General features: G+C 37.2%; 1 protein-coding gene across 1 annotated transcript; it reads left to right on the top strand.

Annotated features, from left to right (window-relative positions):
- Positions 1-1,490: 1,490 nt before the first annotated feature.
- rbm45 (RNA binding motif protein 45) lies at positions 1,491-19,577 on the top strand. The gene is made up of 10 exons (XM_079618672.1): positions 1,491-2,000; positions 3,068-3,190; positions 4,946-5,072; positions 5,150-5,269; positions 6,646-6,825; positions 9,079-9,208; positions 10,370-10,466; positions 11,959-12,122; positions 12,958-13,174; positions 18,966-19,577. Exons 1-9 carry the CDS (start codon positions 1,731-1,733, stop codon positions 13,148-13,150), a joined length of 1,404 nt encoding a protein of 467 aa, XP_079474798.1. The 5' UTR covers positions 1,491-1,730; the 3' UTR covers positions 13,151-13,174; positions 18,966-19,577.
- The last annotated feature ends 2,000 nt before the right edge of the window (positions 19,578-21,577 follow it).

Raw genomic sequence — 21,577 nt, 5'->3', positions numbered from 1 at the left:
TGTCTGTGTCTCATGTGACTTTGATTTTTGTACACCCAGTGATAGTGTTCGATAGGGGACGAGACGTCGGTCACCTGGATTATTCTTAGGCATATATGCGGTCAGAATAGCCTTAGGCGCATTCAGAGGTAACTCAACTGGGTAATATTGTCAGGTGTCAAGGACATTTGCTTCAAACTAAGTCAGGTGCGTAGGGGAAACATCTACCACAACGTATTATGATACAAACATCTTTTTTATTTTATTTTATTTGTGTCCTAATAAGATGGAAAATAGTAATACATTAATTGTCTGATGTCTCTATAAATAGTCTTGCCATTTGTAGGGTTAAACTTTCTGTTTATCAAAGAAACCCAAATAAAAAAGCATCATTTCCATCACGTTAAACAGCACAACATTATTAATAATAATCAGAAATGTTTCTTAAGCATTTATTACATTATTTATTGAAGGATCATGTGACACTGGAGCAATGGCTGCTGGAAATGAATCTTACTGTTTTGACTGTAGTTTTGATCAAATAAATGCGGACTTGCTGAACATAATAATCTGATTTAAAAATAATAATAAATACTGATCCCAAAATTGTGAACAGTGATGTAAACCACAGACTGTTCAGATGATTAGGATCAAGTCAGTTTAAAGTACCAAGAGTTTATATATTTTCTTTCTTTCTTTCTTTCTTTCTTTCTTTCTTTCTTTCTTTCTTTCTTTCTTTCTTTCTTTCTTTCTTTCTTTCTTTCTTTCTTTCTTTCTTTCTTTCTTTCACACACGTAGTGTTCATTTTGACAGCAACATTTTTATTTAGTTTTAGTCTTTTGAGTAAAATGCTATTTAGTTTTTGTCATATTGTAGTCATCTGAATTGTTTTAGTTTTAATTTTAGTCTAGTTTAGTCGACTTTTAAGCCTGGTTTCACAGACAGGGTTTAGATTAAGCCAGGATTAGGCCTTAGTTCAATTAGGACATTCACATAGCTTCACATAGAAAAAACATCACTGGTGTGAATCTTGAGACAAAACAATGGCACTGACATATTTAAAGAAATGCCAGTGCAAGTTGCTTTCAGCTAAAACAGCTCAAACGTGAATTTTAGTTTTAAATGCAAAGGATCTGGTAAATACAGGCAGTTTTAAAATTCATTATGAATAGTCCCCTTAAAAAAGGACGGGCCCCCATTGACTTTCATAGTATTCTTGAATTTCACAGTAAACCCACAGAAGAGAAAGAAGAAGAGGAAGAAGAAGAGGAAGAAGAAGAGGAAGAAGAAGAAGAAGAAGTGCTGTTGTTGTTGATATGTTGTCAGAATAATATCATTGTAAACGTATTATAGCCTACACTGTATTTTTTCACCCCAAGTCAATGGGGCCCATCACATGTTTGGTTACCCATATTATATATAACACAATTTCCGTTTGAGTAAATGATGATAGATTTGTAATTTTTGGGTGAACTATCTCTTTAATATGCGTAGACTGAAGACACTTCACAGTCCACACAGGAGGTGGCGATACGAACCGGAAATCCGCCAATAAACACACAGAAGAAGAAGAAGAAGAAGAAGAAGAGCTGTTGTTGTTTAAATGTTGTCTGTCAGGATATTTTAGTTTTACATGCATTATACGCTGTATTTCTTCTGAAATCTGAAAAAGGGATTTTCAGATTTTGATTTTTTGCTGACTAGAAGGTCTAATAAATCAATAATATAAAATTGATCCATTTAACGTTACTATGGACGAATCTAACCGCGCCTCCTCGTACCTGGACGAGCCGGCGAACAGTCGTCTGTTTCTCGTCACCAGCAAGTCCATAACCGAGGAGATCATCCGGGAACACTTCTCCACGTTCGGCGAGATCCAGGACATCTGGGTGGTGAAGGACAAGCACACGAAAGAGTCGAAAGGAGTGTCGTTTGTGAAGTTCTCCAAGTCCTCTCAGGCCTGCACCGCGATGGAGGAGATGCACGGCCGGAGCCTGGCCGAGGGAACCAAACCCATCAAGGTGAGCAACATAGTCCAAGCACCTTCGTTTATACGTTTAACAATGCAGATCGTTTCAAAGCAGCTTTACAGTGATAACAGGACATTAATAGTGCCAGGCACAGTTACAGTCCGTGTTGGGGGAACTCATTACAAGTAACGTTAACTTGTATGTTTTACAATTTAGTGACTGGGATGATGAGGGTAAAGCAATAACGTTATAATCTCTATATAAATGCAGTGTAACTCATTACAAGGAACTTGAGTTACGTAATCAGATTACTTTTTCACGTAACGTATTACTTTAAAAATGTACAACAAAATATCTGCGTTACTTTTTTTTTATATAAGTAACGCAAGTTACTTTGTTTTCCTATTTATTGACTGACAGCTCTCCTGTCCCCATGTTGAGAGGGTGTGTGTGTGTGTGTGTGTGTGTGTGTGTGTGTGAGAACATGGTGGTTATTGTAGTTCTAGACTAAATGTGAGCGTGCATATCATCTCACTTGCACAAAAAATTACATATTCCTCAAAATGATTAAATTCAGTGAAATGCAGAATCATACTATGCAAACATCCAATAACTAAATATGTTATTTAAAACATAAATTTTTATGCATTTATTCTCACGTTTATTGACCAATGTAATTGCTTCTGGCCTTCGATGATTCAGTTAAACCATATGCAAAATGACTATAGATATTTTTTGTCTTTATTGTTAAAGCAAGTGTTACATTTTTTTCTCCTCTTCTATTCTCTTCGTTTGCTTGAGCGTCATTTCTATACACTTGTGAATGTGCATTTCCCTCAGCTTGAGGATTATTATTTCACTTTTGGTGTGAAAGGGTCTTTACATTTGCCTAAAAATAAAACTTTTTTTGTTATAAAAAAAAAAACAAGCCCAGCCCAGGTGAAAAAAGTAACGGAAAAGTAACGTAACATTACTTTTCTAAAAAAGTAGCTAAGTAATGCAATTAGTTACTTTTTAGGTAAGTAACACAATATTGTAATGCATTACTTTTCAAAGTAACCTTCCCCAGCGCTGGCTACAGTATTAGTCCTCGCTCACAGCTGTTAATGCTCGTGCAGGTGTTCATCGCTCAGGCCAGATCCTCCGGGAGCCACCGGGATGTGGAGGACGAGGAGCTCACCAGGATATTCGTGATGATCCCCAAGTCCTTCACTGAGGAAGATTTAAAAGAAACTTTCAAGGTATCATCTGATGGGACGTTTGAGCGCATGTCTTGAGGGGTGAATGTATCAAAGCATGTCAAATTTTACCCCCAAATTAAAAGGAATTTATTTATTTTGCATAAAAGCGAACACGTATTTCTAAGGACCAATTTATCATGCGTCTAATTATTTTGAGATTATAACAATATAATATGATGAAATGGTTAATTTCAGTCGATAAAATGTGGTTGTGAAGGATGAGGAGCTCACCAGAATATCTGCAATGATCCTAAAATCCTGTACTGGGGACGATTTAAAGGATTTTTAGATTAAAATATCCAAAAACCACTAGAACAAATATTTTGACTTGTATAGGCCTACTTAAAGGGATAGTTCACTTTGAAATTAAATTTTGATATGTTTTAGCTTACCTGAAGTGCATCCAAGATGTAGGTGTCTTTGTCTCCACAGTAGTTTCAATTTTGATATTTTTAGGTCAAACCGTTGTTGTCTGTCAGTCATATAATGGAGGTCTATGGATACAGACTCCAAGAGCATGCACAGAGACGTCCAAATTAAACAATTCCCCATCGTTAGTGCACATTGATGGCCTAAGACACGAAACGAGCGGTTTGTGTGAAAAAACGAACAGTATTTATATAGTTTTAATCTATTTCAAGCAACCACGTCCTAGTGATCTGTTTACTTAGTCTGCGCAAGCGCCGTAGGGCGCCGGAATGCTCCGGAAGTGCTCTCTCGCGCATGTACGTCACTCATTGTGTACACAGAGATTTCTGCAGTATTACCTTTCACTGAGAACATCTAAAGTTATTTAGACGGAAAAGAAATCGCAATGGAAGACGATTTTGAGACATCAACAGACAACATTGAATTTTTTTCACAACCGTATTTATTTGAACCAGAATATACAGATCAAGAACTGAGAGCACTTCCGGAGCATTCCGGCGCCCTACGGCGCTTGCGCAGACTAAGTAAACAGATCACAAGGATGTGGTTGCTTGAAATAGATTAAAACTATATAAATACTGTTCGTTTTCTCACACAAACCGCTCGTTTCGTGTCTTAGGCCATCAATGTGCACTAACGATGGGGAATTGTTTAATTTGGACGTCTCTGTGCATGCTCTTGGAGTCTGTATCCATAGACCTCCATTATATGACTGACAGACAACAACGGTTTGACCTAAAAATATCAAAATTGAAACTACTGTGGAGACAAAGACACCTGCATCTTGGATGCACTTCAGGTAAGCTAAAACATATCAAAATTTAATTTCAAAGTGAACTATCCATTTAAATTATCCCAAATGTTTCCAACAATGTTTAAATCCAGAGAAATTGCGTCGCCTGTCAATGACATAATATCCGTGTTACCCTCGATTTTCAATTTTCCTTCAATAGAAACCATTGAAAAACCAAAAACGCGTTAATATATTGTGTTTTATTAAGACAGGTGAGCAACTGTATTTTCTGATGGACGATTTGAAAACATGTCACATTTCACCTTAAATCCGAAAGAAAATTGAGTATTTTTTGCATAAAGGTGAAACAATTAATTTATTTCTAGCACAAATATTGTTTTTTTTTTCATTAATAAAAGTAACATAATTAGAAATGGGAAAATGTGGGGATATAATTTGATTGATTAACATGAAAATGTCCTAAAAGGTCATTAAGGTCCTAAAAACAGGCTAAGCGAAATCTAATTCCTTATCTTTGATTTGATTTGAAGCTGATATATGAGCCAGGTATCTCTGTGCTGTGTTTTCCACAGGAACATGGAGATGTAGAGTACGCTATCATTATCAGGAACAAGAACACGGGGGAAAGCAAAGGTCTGGGATACGTGAGGTTCCACAAACCTTCGCAAGCCGCCAAGGCCATAGAAAACTGTGACAAGAGTAAGAGTGTCATGTTCTCTACTTTACGACTCTGGCTGTTGTCTTCAGATGTGCTCATAAGCCGCTTGTCTCTGCAGCTTTCAGAGCTATTCTAGCGGAGCCCAGGACCAAAAATTCATCCGCAGACAACGACTACTTCAGCAACCCCAGATTGGAGCACTCCGGGAATGATCCCGGCTCCAGCTCATACGCCTTCGGTGAGTGTCTGCACACTTTTATTTATTCATATAGCACATTTAATGCAACAGCTGTTGCCCAAAGTGCTTCACAATCACTAAAAAACACACAAATAAGAGGAGGACAGAGAAAGGAATACAAAAAACAAAACGCACAAAACGCACAAAACATAGACAAGGTAATGATTAAACACCCATCATGAAGATGCCCAGGAAGTCTTTAAAATATGCGCGGTAACACTTTATTTTACAATGTCCTTGTTACATGTATTTACCATAGAAAACTTTACTTTACTGACCTTACAGAAAGAGGGAGATCGTTGCAAAGTTTGGAAAGCACTGGAAAACGCTCTGCCGCCCTTATGTTTGTGTTTTGTTCTGACAACACAGAGAAGATTTTGATTTTCGGATCTCAAATCTCTAGATGGATTATAAAATGTCAGTATACTAGAAAGATAAGAAGGGGCAAAATTGTGTAACGACTTAAAAACAAGTAACAGGATCTTATCGATAGATCTCGAACCAGAAACCATTTCAACGATTTTAAAAACGGACTCAAATTTCTTGGCTGACTTTAGCATTCTGTATTTTTTTGAAGACGCGCCGATGCTTTGTTGTCAATTCCAGTGTAAAGAGAGTTGCAGAAGTGCATTCGTGAGAAAACAACCGCACAGATCGCTTCCTCAAAGTCAACAGTTGATAAAAAGGGTTTAGTTTTAGCTAAGAGATGAAGGTAAAATAATCGAGATCTGACAACCGAGTTTATTTGTTTGTCCATTTTCTTTAAATCGGCGACAAGTCACCGTAATTTATACAGCGCTTTTTACAACACAGAGTGTTTCAAAGCAGCTTCACAGAGATAACAGGAAAATAATGCAGCAGAGTTTGTTTCCAGAAGAAGATAGCGTCACAGTCCAGCTTTAGTAAGCTCAGTGATGGTTCATTTTTGTTGTAAAAAAGTTATTAAATTAGTTCATTTATTTATATAGCCGTTCTGGAGAAACCGTGTCCTGAAAAACTAGCACTAGAAATTAGAAATACTACATACAATGTACAAGTAATCAAATGTATAAAAAACACTGCATAGTCTTAAAATTACTAATTTAATTAGTAGTTTAAGTTACTAAAGTGATTCAGTCAAGAGCAGTGAGAGGTTTTCTCTTTTCTGTTGTTTGATTAACATGAATAATTACATCAGGTTAATTAGGCTGCGTTCACTTTAAGACCGACGGCACGGATCCAGTGAAACCGTGTCCAGAACAAACACCACATCTTTTTTTACACTAGTTGTAATTAATCCTGACGGGGGGGTAGATTTTAAATATTGAGCCACTTCCTGATGTCTAGCGCCAGACACAAGTGGGGTTTGGTTTCCTGAGGGTTTGTGTTTCCCTCAGCGCACGAGTCCAGCAGCTTCGCCCCCGGGGGGGACACGTGGAGCTCTGACATCATCACGCGGTGCCTGATGGTGTCGTCCCGGGCCGCGGTCACGCAGGAGCAGATCTACGGCCTGTTCGACCTGATCCCGGGGATGGACTTCTGTGAGATGCAGATCGACCAGTACGGCTTCAGCAAAGGTTACTTTCAATTCAGTTCTCGTTCATTTGTGCAGCGCTTTTCACAATACACGCCGTTTCAAAGCAGCTTTGCAGAAAATGCACGAGTCCACATTACAGTTTAGAGGGATCTGTCATCAGAGGTAACCGTCGACGTGTATTTCAGAAATGTACTTGGAAGCTAAAAATGTATTCATTGTGAAAGGAACACTCCACTTTTTTTGGAAATAGGCTCAGTTCTCCTAGAGTTAAACATTTTACCGTTTTTCGAATCCATCCAGCCGATCTCCGGGTCTGGCAGTAGCACTTTTAGCATAGCTTAGCATAGATCATTGAATCTGATTAGACCGTTAGCATCTCTCTCAAAAAAATGACCAAAGAGTTTCGATATTTTTCCTATTTAAAACTTGACTCTTCTGTAGTTACATCGTGTACTAAGACCGACAGAAAATGAAAAGTTGTGATTTTCTAGGCCAATCTGACTAGGAACTATTCTCTCATTCCTGCGTAATAATCAGAACTGCCGCAGTACCAGCAGCGCAATGATATTACAAACTTCGTGCCGGTCACGTCGGAAGTTACCGAGCTGGGACTATTTTCAGGCGCTGCGTAATATCATTGCGCTGCTGTACGGCAGCAGTTCTGATTATTACGCAGGAATGAGAGAATAGTTCCTAGTCATATTGGCCTAGAAAATCACAACTTTTCATTTTCTGTCGGTCTTAGTACACAATGTAACTACAGAAGAGTCAAGTTTTAAACAGGAAAAATTTCGAAACTCTTTGGTCATTTTTTTGAGAGAGATGCTAACGGTCTAATCAGATTCAATGACTATGCTAAGCTATGCTAAAAGTGCTACCGCCAGACCCGGAGATCGGCTGAATGGATTCGAAAACGAAAATGAATTTCCTATTTCCAAAAAAAGGGGAGTGTTCCTTTAACAATTAAATAATTAAGGGCAGGAACAATGAGCTCATCGAAGTAATGAATACTTGTTTGTTAACAAAAGATTATGACATATAGAAAATTGTAGCATTTGTGCGTGTTGATTTTGCCACACATTCTACTGCAATGTTTATTACCAAACTGTTTTAAAGGGCACATGTTCTGTAGTGACAGTAATGCTTAGCTATCGACCACATCACATTACAGAATTTTAACCTGCATACTAAAACATACTAAGATACTAAGGATGTGCATAACTGTACAACATTTGTTTATTTCCCCCAAATATGATTGATGATTGTGTGTTCCCATTTGTCACTACCAAAACAATGATGACATGTTTCGGTCATGACAATTTTAGATACTTTTGAGCCTAATTCAAAGGTGATAGCCAGCACATGGTTAGCTAGCACACTTCTGAACAGTCATACACACACAAAAACTAGATTTTAGCTGAATTACACCTAAAATAGTTTGCTGAATTGCAGAAAAAAGGTGTTTGTTAGTGACGTCCCTTAAAGTTACACACAGATTTTCAGACTTTTGAACTTTTGAACACATGTCCCTCAACATGATGGTACTATCTACAATGAGAGAGGCACACAGGAATATTTCCTGATCACAAATGTAGGGCTGTGGGTAAAATCAGTCTCAGCCAAAGGACTAAAACACACACTGTTTCGGTAGTGACGTGAAAATGCGGGACATGTTTTTTTTTACATAAAGTTTCATGATTTAAAAATAAAATCTAAAATAAATCACTTTTTAAAAGAAAACAGCAATGGAAAATAAAAATTCAATAGATAATATTCAGATATTATCTATTGAATCCCACAATAATATTTAAAATATAAGTAAGCTTAATATATATAAAATCATTATTGATTGGGTACTTTCAGCCACCTCCCAATTGAAAGGACCCAATCAATGATGATTTTATATATATTAAGCTTACTTATATTTGAAATATTATTGTGGGATTCAATAGATAATAGAAGGATCTTAGTAAACATCTAATATTTAAATGCTTTATAAATGTTTTTTGGTTGTCGGACAGCAGTTTGCACCAATTCTGTGGAATGGCCCATACACTGACAAGAGTTGTCTTTCACAGCTAATTGCTCTTAAATCACTTATTTTTAAACCGCAATACTTAAAAATGCACGCAAACGATAAGCTCGCGTGACATCGTAGCGCAGCAACGTCACATGAGCGAAACCGCGATCCACAATATCACACATTTCTACCGGCAAATCGTGTGTACCGCTATATCGCCCAGCCCTTTCATAGGTTAATTTACCAGCGTGTGTGTGTGTGTGTGTCCTGCAGGTCAGGTGGTGGTCCGGTTTAATAACCTGGGCTCTGCGGTTTATGCTAAAGAGAAGCTGAATGGCTTTGAGTATCCGCCCGGGAACCGGCTGTCAGTCTCTTACATAGACGACGGGGAGGACAGGACCAGGTAGAGTCCGCTTCACCTTCATCTGAACTCTGCTTCACAATGTACAAAGTGTTTCTGGTGATGGGAAGATGCACACATGCTGCCTCATTCACAGATCCTCTCGTCTCATTCTGTTATTGTTGTGATTATCTAGATCAGGGATGTTCAACTTCAGTCCTGGAGGGCCACTGTCCTGCAGAGTTTAGCTCCAACCCTAATTAAACACACCTGAACAAGCTAATCAATGTTTTCAGGATTACTAGAAAAGAGCTTTTGTCAGGGTTGAAGCTAAACTCTGTAGGACAGTGGCCCTCCAGGACCGAAGTTGAACATCCCTGATCTAGATAAATGCATTACTTATCCTGTCTCTTCTGTTGCGTAAGGGATTGTAAGGTGTATATACAGTCAAACTAAAATTATTCAGACCCAAGATATAATTTTTGATCTTTTTTTTACTAGTGTGTGCAGGACACTAGAGTTAATTTATGTAAGTGAGGAGAGCAAAATAAAGTAAAGCCTGAAGGAGCCTGAAGGGGTTGTATTCACTATAACATCCAACTCGTTGTACATTATCCCGCTTATTACTACCTACCAAATAAATCAATAATTTGACACAAAATATTGATTTAAAAAGGAGTTTATTGATTTTAAAACGATTGTATTGCTTCCGCTAAAGAAAATAGTCCGTTCGGTTAGAATCCTGCGTCCATGGCAACGCTCTGTTTTTCATGGCAACGCTCTGTTTTTCATGGCAACGCTCTGTTTTTCATGGCAACGCTCTGTTATCAAGAAATAACAGACCGCATTCTACATTAGAATTCAGCCAAGCCATGTAATAATTAAATTTAACAGCTGACAGATATTCAGCATAATTCATCTGAGAGACAGTCTAACAGAAGGATTGACAAAACCAGTCAAATATCCACTGATCTGATAACTCTGAGTTCTTCTCATATTTTATTACCATTTTCTAAACTATAGCGAATAAACTGATAATGTGAGAAATATTGAAGGTGTCTGAATAAATGTTGGTTTGACTGTATCTAAACACTTTGAACATCCACAGGAAATCACCATCTGGGTTCCTTAAGCTTGATGTTTAACAGTCTACAACTGTTATTTAGCTCTAGACTGCTGTATCTCAGCGATGTTGAAGGTGTGTGTGTGTGTGTGTGTGTGCAGTCCCGTGGGGAAGATGGCGATGCAGCTCGTGGCCGCTCAGATGATGTCGATGGTGTGGAACGGCCCCTGCGGAGCGCAGCTAATGAAGACCAGCGCCGTGAGTACTGTGTTCATTCAACCAGGAACATCTTCACATGCCTTAGGGCGATTTCACACATGAAGGTCCGATCCAAAGTTCATGTTTTGATACATTTTATACAGTCGGTTAGTTTTGGTTTGGCTTCACACTGCAGTTATGCGAGCGCACTAAAGAACTTTACATGACGTGCGTGCGTCATGTCGTCGTCATCTCTGTCGGCTGCATCTCGACGTTGATTGGTTTGTAAACGGACGTGCGTCTGACGTCAGCGTGTCGTCAAATCGGCGGCTAACTTTGAGAAGAATGACTGAACAGACGCACATCGTTGCCACTATACTGTTATTACTACGGCATTACTGCACTACTATCTTTTGTCTTCTTTGGCTATGCGGGAACCGCCGGAACGTCCTGTAAATGCTCTGAAAGTCTGAACCATACAGAAAATACTTTCACACTAGAAACGAACCAAACCTGTGTTCAGTTTGATCCGGACCGAGACTTCCTCTTTTCATCGGACCTAATGTCGTGTGTTCACACCTGTCATTTTGATTCGGATCAAACTGAAAAGTCAGAAAATCCGGACCAAACAAGGCAGGAGTGAAAAGTCAGTTCTGCCGTCTCTTTAAATGAGTGATTTCTTCAAAACGTTCTCTTTGGTGTTTCATGGAAGACAGGAAGTCATACAGGTCCAGAACGACTCGAGCTTTCTAAGACTGTTCATTGTTGTTTCTTTTGTGAGTTCTAGTTATCAGGGGATTTTTTTGTACATGCCATGGACCGTTTTCAGAAGCGGAAGTCATTATATCGGGGTTAAACTTCTACAGTGGTGAACAGGAGACGGCACATATAGTTCTAGCAGTCCCTGTTGCTCCCATAGCAAATAATAATAATAATAATAATACTACTCTGGTCAAAAGAGTTTTCTGTCATTCAATGTCAAGGTGATCATACAAAGTATAGTGTTATAAATAAGAATTCTATAAAATAATTAATAAATGGAAAAAGAAAAACTGAAAATATGCTTAATAAATAAAAAAACATTGCTAGATTTATGATGTTAATAACTGGAAACACCATCACAGTCTATGTAAAGGGTCACCCAAAAATGAAATATACTTTTTTTTTCTGGTTTAATTTTACGGTTTGAATATTTTTTTTGTTAAAAAGTGTATATAGGTGTGTTTGGGTTGTTTAAAAAATAAATAAAATAATATATCAGAGAGTTGTTTGTGGTGGTGATTAGACGAGATCTGCGGTGACGTCACAATCGTGTTGCATTGTGGGATATGGAGCTGCCTGAAGTGTACATATGAAGTCTGTCCATGTAAAGTTCCCTCGTCCACTTCACGGAGTGGAACACACTTCAAAATGGCGGCAGGGATTCCCCCGAGGGGAAGTGCTTAGGGAAGTTCGCAAGTGCGTGTCTAAAAGTGGACTGGAACGCAGCCTAAAAGTGAAGTGAAGTGGTCAGACTGATCTGTTGTGTGTGTGTGTGTGTGTGTTCCTGTAGGGCTATACAGCGCCTCCTGTGGCCCAGAAATCTCGTGTTCAGACGGATGTGGCTCTTCCTTCTCTGAAGAAGCTGGTGTCGCCTGACGGCACGGTGAAGGAGAGACTCTTCGTCATCTTCAACCCCTCACCTCTGCCTGTGGACGTTCTGGAGGACCTGTTCTGGTGTGTGTGTGTGTGTGAGAGATTTACACACCAGCTCTGATAGTGTTGGGGCGTTGTGGTGTATTGTGTCTGCATTTATGTAAATATTTCCCATGAATGTTGTTCCACTACTGACATGGACACATGCTTACACACACACACACACACACACACACACACACACACACACACACACACACACACTACCGGTCAAAGGTTTGAAATAATTACGATTGAAAGAGGATTAATACTCATCAAGGCTGCATTTATTCAATCAAAAACACAGAAAAATGGTAATATTGTGAACCGTTTAATTTCATATGATTTGTTGCTCGATAAGCAGTTGTTATTATCAATGTTGAAAACCGTCAAGCTGTTAATGTTTTTCAGGTTTCTTTGATGTTAATTAAAACATTTTTTTTAAAAATAGAAATCTTTTGCAACTTGATATATTCATATTAAGTAGTTTTCAACTGATAATAATCATAAATGTTTCTTGAGCATCAGATCATCATATTATACTGATTTCTGGAGGATCATGTGACACTGAAGACTGGAGTAATGATGCTGACAATTCAGCTTTAATCACAGGAATAAATTACACTTTACTATATATTCACATAGAAAACAGTTATTTTATGTTGTAATACTATTTCACAATATTACCATATTTGCTGTGTTATTAAATAAAGCCTTGGTGAGCAGAAGAGACTTCACATACACATTAAAAGAAAATCAATTTTTATTTTATTTATAATTGGTTAGTTTGAATAATTTCCTTGAACCAATTGAAAACACTCCAGAAATGTTGACGGACAGTTTTCTTCTGTGATAACTAACACTGTTTTCTCCACAGTCGCTTCGGATCCCTGATGGAGGTTTACTTGGTTCCCGGCCGTAATGTGGGATATATAAAGTACTCGGACCGTAAGTCGGCTCACGACGCCATCGCGCTTCTGCACGGGAAGGTGGTGAACGGGGTCAAGATGAAGGTCATGCTGGCCGACCCGCCGAAAGAGGAGTCACACAAGCGCCAGAGAACATATTGACCTTTGACCTCATGACAGACCCAGGTAAGTCAGCTCAGTAGGTAAGACACTGGGAAATATTTCAAATATTTATGAATTCACCACAATGTTATTTCTGCACAAATAAAGAAAATCCTGAAAAACAAGATGAAAATTATGACACAATCTGTTATATATTTTTTATAATTTGATGTTGAGAGTGAACTTGCTCATGAATAAGTTGACGACTTGAGACATGATGTAAAAAAACTGAACTGACCGCTTGTATATGCTACCTGGAGAAACAATCCTTTAACATCTTCACATCTTTATTCGTTTATTTCTATATCAGTCAGATAACAGTCACGTCGGTCGAACAGAAACGAAGCATGCCGGTCATATCTGTCCTCTATTTGATTCGCAATCATACAATTATTGTATTGGCCCTTGTAATGATTTTACTAGCTTTGTGTCGAGGTGCAGTTTGTGATTTCACTGGCACTAGTGGCAGAAATGTGAAGTGCACTTATTTCTGGAGCCAGACAGAAAACAAGACTCTCCAGAAGTTTGTTGTCTGTAAGAATTTTTAAAATATATTTATGTTCACCAACTCTGTATTTATTTGATAAAAAAATACAGTAAAAACAGTAATATTGTGAAATATCATTTCAATTTTAAATATATGTTTTCTATGTGAACATATAGTAAAATTTATTCTTGTGATCAAAGATGAATTTTCAGCATCATTATTCCAGTAACTGCAGTTTGATATAAAATAAATTAAAATAATTTTGTAACATTAGAAATGCCTTTACTGTCACTTTTGATTAATTTAACCCATCCTTATTGAATGAAAGAATTAATTTCTTTCAGAAAAAAAATAAATAAAAATTCTTTCTGACCCCAAGCTTTTGAACTGTTGTGTACCAAAAATGAGTCTCAAACTTCCACACCCGTGGTTAAGCTGAGAACATTTGCTATGAATATTTCTCACAATCCATGAACCGTATTTTGCATATTTTTTATTTTTTTCGCATAATCCCTGTGACAGTGTTATTATTTTAGCCAGTTTTCCTGATTTGCTATAATGCAGGGGTGCCAAACTGCTCCTGGAGGGCAGTGAGTTATCAACTTGAGTTTTCAAGTAATCCTGAAGACCTTGATTAATGTTTAATTAGGGTTGAAGACAAGTCCTGCTTCCAACAGCCATTGTGTGGATACATTTGTCAAACACAAAGACAAACGTTAACATCTGTTAACGTTAATCTGAGTTTGGCACCTCTGCTTTAATACAACAAAATGAAGGGTAAAGGATGCTCATTAAAGGAGTAGTTCACTTTAAAATGAAAATCAGCCCATGATTTACTCGCCCTCAAGCCATCCTAGGTGTATGACTTTCTTCTTCCAGACGAATACAATCTGAGTTATATTAAAAAATGGCCTGGCTCTTCCAAGCGTTATAATGGCAGTGCATTGCAACAAACAGATTGAAGCCCATAAAAGTGACTCTCTCCATGATAAAAGTGATTCTATCCATCATAAAAGTGCCTCTATCCATGATAAAAGTGCCTCTATCCATGATAAAAGTGCCTCTATCCATGATAAAAGTGCCTCTATCCATGATAAAAGTGCCTCTATCCATGATAAAAGTGCCTCTATCCATGATAAAAGTGCCTCTTTCCATGATAAAAGTGATTCTATCCATGATAAAAGTGATTCTATCCATGATAAAAGTGATTCTATCCATGATAAAAGTGATTCTATCCATGATAAAAGTGCATCTATCCATCATAAAAGTGCATCTATCCATCATAAAAGTGCATCTATCATCATAAAAGTGATTCTATCCTTCATAAAAGTGATTCTATCCATCACAATAGTGCCTCTATCCACGATAAAAGTGCATCTATCCATCATAAGTGCATCTATCCATCATAAGTGCCTCTATCCATGATAAAAGTGATTCTATCCATGATAAAAGTGCATCTATCCATCATAAAAGTGCCTCTATCCATGATAAAAGTGCATCTATCCATGATAAAAGTGCATCTATCCATGATAAGTGCATCTATCCATGATAAGTGCATCTATCCATGATAAGTGCATCTATCCATGATAAGTGTATCTATCCATGATAAAAGTGCATCTATCCATGATAAAAGTGCATCTATCCATGATAAAAGTGCATCTATCCATGATAAGTGCATCTATCCATGATAAAAGTGCATCTATCCATGATAAGTGTATCTATCCATGATAAAAGTGCATCTATCCATGATAAAAGTGCATCTATCCATGATAAGTGCATCTATCCATGATAAAAGTGCATCTATCCATGATAAGTGTATCTATCCATGATAAAAGTGCATCTATCCACGATAAAAGTGCATCTATCCACGATAAAAGTGCATCTATCCATGATAAAAGTGCATCTATCCATCATAAAAGTGCCTCTATCCATGATAAAAGTGCCTCTATCCATGATAAAAGTGCATCTATCCATGATAAAAGTGCATCTATCCATCATAAAAGTGCCTCTATCCATGATAAAAGTGCATCTATCCATCATAAAAGTGCCTCTATCCATGATAAAAGTGCATCTATCCATCATAAAAGTGCATCTATCCATGATAAAAGTGCATCTATCCATCATAAAAGTGCATCTATCCATCATAAAAGTGCCTCTATCCATGATAAAAGTGCATCTATCCATCATAAACGTGCCTCTATCCATGATAAAAGTGCATCTATCCATGATAAGTGCATCTATCCATGATAAAAGTGCATCTATCCATGATAAAAGTGCATCTATCCATCATAAAAGTGCCTCTATCCACGATAAAAGTGCATCTATCCATCATAAAAGTGATTCTATCCATGATAAAAGTGCCTCTATCCATGATAAGTGTATCTATCCATGATAAAAGTGCATCTATCCATGATAAGTGTATCTATCCATGATAAAAGTGCATCTATCCATGATAAAAGTGCATCTATCCATGATAAGTGCATCTATCCATGATAAAAGTGCATCTATCCATGATAAGTGTATCTATCCATGATAAAAGTGCATCTATCCACGATAAAAGTGCATCTATCCACGATAAAAGTGCATCTATCCATGATAAAAGTGCATCTATCCATCATAAAAGTGCCTCTATCCATGATAAAAGTGCCTCTATCCACGATAAAAGTGCATCTATCCATGATAAAAGTGCATCTATCCATGATAAAAGTGCCTCTATCCATGATAAAAGTGCATCTATCCATCATAAAAGTGCCTCTATCCATGATAAAAGTGCATCTATCCATCATAAAAGTGCATCTATCCATCATAAAAGTGCATCTATCCATGATAAAAGTGCATCTATCCATCATAAAAGTGCATCTATCCATCATAAAAGTGCCTCTATCCATGATAAAAGTGCATCTATCCATCATAAACGTGCCTCTATCCATGATAAAAGTGCATCTATCCATGATAAGTGTATCTATCCATGATAAAAGTGCATCTATCCATGATAAAAGTGCATCTATCCATGATAAAAGTGCATCTATCCATGATAAAAGTGCATCTATCCATGATAAAAGTGCATCTATCCATCATAAAAGTGCCTCTATCCACGATAAAAGTGCATCTATCCATCATAAAAGTGATTCTATCCATGATAAAAGTGCCTCTATCCATGATAAGTGTATCTATCCATGATAAAAGTGCATCTATCCATGATAAGTGTATCTATCCATGATAAAAGTGCCTCTATCCACGATAAAAGTGCATCTATCCATCATAAAAGTGATTCTATCCATGATAAAAGTGCATCTATCCATGATAAGTGCATCTATCCATGATAAAAGTGCATCTATCCATGATAAGTGTATCTATCCATGATAAAAGTGCATCTATCCATGATAAGTGTATCTATCCATGATAAAAGTGCATCTATCCATGATAAAAGTGCATCTATCCATCATAAAAGTGATTCTATCCATGATAAAAGTGCATCTATCCATGATAAAAGTGCATCTATCCATGATAAGTGCATCTATCCATAAGTGTATCTATCCATGATAAAAGTGCATCTATCCATGATAAGTGTATCTATCCATGATAAAAGTGCATCTATCCATGATAAAATTGCATCTATCCATGATAAAAGTGCATCAATCCATGATAAAAGTGCATCTATCCATGATAAAAGTGCATCTATCCATCATAAAAGTGATTCTATCCATGATAAAAGTGCCTCTATCCATGATAAAAGTGCCTCTATCCATGATAAAAGTGCATCTATCCATCATAAAAGTGATTCTATCCATGATAAAAGTGCCTCTATCCATGATAAAAGTGCCTCTATCCATGATAAAAGTGCATCTATCCATGATAAGTGCATCTATCCATGATAAAAGTGCATCTATCCATGATAAGTGTATCTATCCATGATAAAAGTGCATCTATCCATCATAAAAGTGCATCTATCCATGATAAAAGTGCATCTATCCATGATAAGTGTATCTATCCATGATAAAAGTGCATCTATCCATGATAAAAGTGCATCTATCCATGATAAGTGTATCTATCCATGATAAAAGTGCATCTATCCATGATAAAAGTGCATCTATCCATGATAAAAGTGCATCTATCCATGATAAAAGTGCATCTATCCATGATAAAAGTGCATCTATCCATCATAAAAGTGATTCTATCCATGATAAAAGTGCGTCTATCCATGATAAAAGTGCATCTATTTATGATAAGTGTATCTATCCATGATAAAAGTGCCTCTATTCATGATAAAAGTGCATCTATCCATGATAAAAGTGCATCTATCCATCATAAAAGTGCGACTAAACCAAGGGCGACTAAATCATGGGCTAATTTTCATTTTAAAGTGAACTATTACTTTGATGTTTTATTTCTGCGTTGTATCATTCTTATGCTGCCACAGAGGATTATGGGATGTTTAGTTGCAGCCGACATTCAACAAACTGGCCAAATGAGTAAAGTTTTAACCTCTAGCCATGATTGTTTAACTGCATAATCATAATCATAATCAATAATTCACACATGGCTTGCAAGGAACAGAGTTTTGGGAATCTTATCTGCATATTTTTGTATTTCTGTTTGGTGCCACTAGTGTTGCAGAAATCACACGCTTCATCTTTACAGTCGGAATGAAATCAAAATGGACCTGATTTATTTCCATAATGCATGTTACTAGACTTATTGTGAATTATTCAGTCTGAATCATCCCCGCTGCCTGTGACATGCTCTGTGATGTATGCAAGGCAGCATTGGATTCAAGTTAGTTGAACTTTGAACCTGAATTCGCCACAATCACCAATATCAAGATTTAATTTGGACAATGGAACTTGCTAAATTTCACGGTAACACTTTACAATAAGGTTAATTAGTTAAAACGAACTAATAAATGCTGTGGAAGTATTGTTCATTCTTAATCTTAGTTAATATTAATTTCAATATTTACATGTTGTTCAAATCGAAGTTTGTATTTGTTAACTTTAATCCACTGTGAACAAACAATGAAAAGCCTTATTTGTATTAACTAACAGTAACAAAGATGAATAAATACTGTAATAAATGTAATGCTCATTGTTAGTTCATGTTGGTTAATACATTAACTGATGTTAACTTATGAGCCTTATTATAAAGTGTTACCAATTCCACTAATGTGGCTGCGGCCTTGCTCTGAAATATGACACAATACAGTGTTAATGTTGATCCGTTTCATGCCAAGTGTTGAAGTTCAGCCCTAAATAGACCATCATCTGAACTCTTTTCAGCTGGAGATTGTGGACTTGTGTAACTGTGACTGTGATGTGTTTGTTCTTGCAGAGTTTTAAGTGACATGACGCATGACCCCGACATGACAGGACGGGTATTAACGATGACACGACCTCATAACGACGGACACTGACTGCCGTACTGCCATTTCAGTTCTTTTATAACAATCTTGTGTTTCTGATTTCTCTCTTTTTCTTTTTTCTTTCTTTTTTTTTCTTACTTTGAGCAAACTGCCAGTAATTCAGACTCATGAAGGGATGGTTCACCCAAAAATTTTAATTGTCATCATTTACTCATCCATGTCATTCTAAACATGTGACCGACTATATTATGTCTAATATATATTTTAAAGAATGTTTTCTGAAACAACATTGGACCCCGTGAGTTTCTTTGTTGGGGCTTCACAGTCACACAGGTTTGGAACGACATGATGATGAGTGAATTGTCATTTATTTTATTATTTTTTATTCTATTTTTGAGTGAACCGTCCCAGTTAACAAAGGTGACAGACAAATGTCAGATGAGTTTGAGCTAATGCATGGACTCTGTATGTGTTTGATCTGTATGGAGTGACAAATAAAGAGTTTGACAAATTAAGCTGCCTTAAATGGTGTGTTTGTTTCTTAGTTCCTGTTGATTAAAGTCCCCCTGTGGTGAAAATCCAGCTTTTAATGTTGTTTATGTGTCTATGTGGTGTTTTTAATCTGCTTTAAGACAAACCATGTGTAAATTCATAAGTCGACAGCATTGCTGAGTATTTTCTGCTTAAAACTGCAGTGAACCAAAGACAGTCTCAAAAACACGGTTTGAAATCGCTGGTGTTTCTGACGTCACACACTACCTTGTAACCTATCAGATCAACGTGTGATCGTCAACCAGTGGATCTCTGAGTGAGTGAGTAGAGGCGGGGCTCATTTGCATATTCATAGAACCGCGTATACTAAATGAGGCAAGCGTGTCCAGTTACATTCAAGCTATTTTAAGGCAGGAATACTTTTTTTTTTTTCAAGGAAAAAATATTTAAATATGTAATTTTGGTGATCAAAGATGAGTTTTAAAGGATAAAATTATTGACTTCAGGGAGACTTTAAGATGTATAACAGGTATTTGTCAGGAACAGAATTACATTTCTGTCAAATCCTTACACAAAGCTATTGTATGACTTGCGCACACAAATTTTATGGACCACTTTTATGGTGTGTTTTGTTTTAAATTGACTACAGGGGGACTTTAAATGTTGCCGTTTTAACTGGGAGAATAGTTTAAAGAGGTGGTATAATGCCCTTTTCACAAGATGTAAAATAAGTCTGATGTGCCCAGGGTGTGTGTGTGAAGTTTTAGCTCAAAATACCCCACGGATATTTTTATATAGCATGTTAAAGTTGTCACTTTTTAAGGGTGAGCAAAAACGCACCCTTTTTTGTGTGTCCCTTTAAATGCAAATGAGCTGCTGCTCCCGGCATATGGGGAGGAGCTACAACAGCTCATGTCCTTTTACCTCACACACACACACACACACACTGAAAATTTCAAAACCGTTTAGCCTTTTATGTTCAAACCGGAGTCAGACAATGATGGAGAGACTCAAGAAGTGACAACATGTAGAAGCAACAGGACATTTATGAATGGTTAGTTGATGAATTTATGAAGCTTTTGTGTAGTTATCTTCTAGTCATTGATTAGCATATTCTGTCATGATAATCTATAAATCGTGTTCAGGGGGCGGGGTTTATGTAAATTTTAGGGTTGGTGATGTCACTAACCCCGGAGGAAACTTGTGTAGTCCCTACCAGCCGTTTGTTGTAGTCCTTAAAGTCCTTCATAGCCACCGTAACGTGACCGGCGAATTAAAAAACCGAGGGTAAATATCGGGATAGCTTTTCCCAGGTGGAAAGAGCTGATAAAGGAGAAAGACTTTGAAAGGGACGCTGAAGTTTCCTGCTTTCTTCTCGACAGGTAAGTCAATGTTACGGTCTAAATGACAAGCTTTTTTTCATTGCTTGGTTGTGTAATTCATTATGCAGCATAACAGTAGCCTACAACATGTAACGTATTAAACTCAACGAAGGGCTATTGTTGTCAGCTTCTTGGTACATTGCAACACGGAGCTAGAGAGCACTATTCGTTTGAATGCAAAATACAATTTCACCGCTAGATGGGAGAAATTCCTACACAGTGTACCTTTAAAAAGCAATTTCTTTAAAATAAAATATCCTCCTTTTCTTTGAACTTTGAGCGTTGTAACTTTGCAGATGTTGTTTATGCTCAAACAGCAACATTACACACTAACTACAGTTAGAAAAGTCAAATCATAATCAACCACCCCTTTAAACTGTAGGCTCTTATAGCCTAGATATGTACATGTGAAATGACAGTCTGTACACAGGGTATGAAATGTATAGGGATAGTTCACTTACTCGCCCTCATGTTGCTCCGTTTCGTTCATCTTCGAAACACAAATTAAAATCTTTTTGATGAAATCTGAGAGCTTCCCGTCCCTCCATTGACAGATATGCAACTACCACTGACTTCATAAAGAGATTGACAATGAGGGTGAGTAAATTATGACAGAATTGTCTTTTTTGGGTTATCGACCCCTTTAAGAGAACTGGAAGTCAAAGGACAATTCCGGCGCAAAGTAAATTGAACTGAATTAAAAGCAA

This window comes from Phoxinus phoxinus, assembly GCF_949152265.1.
Source record: "Phoxinus phoxinus genome assembly, chromosome: 7".
Lineage (NCBI taxonomy): Eukaryota > Metazoa > Chordata > Actinopteri > Cypriniformes > Leuciscidae > Phoxinus > Phoxinus phoxinus.
Note: the sequence above shows the minus strand (reverse complement) of the source record. Positions and strands in the feature narration are given on the sequence as shown.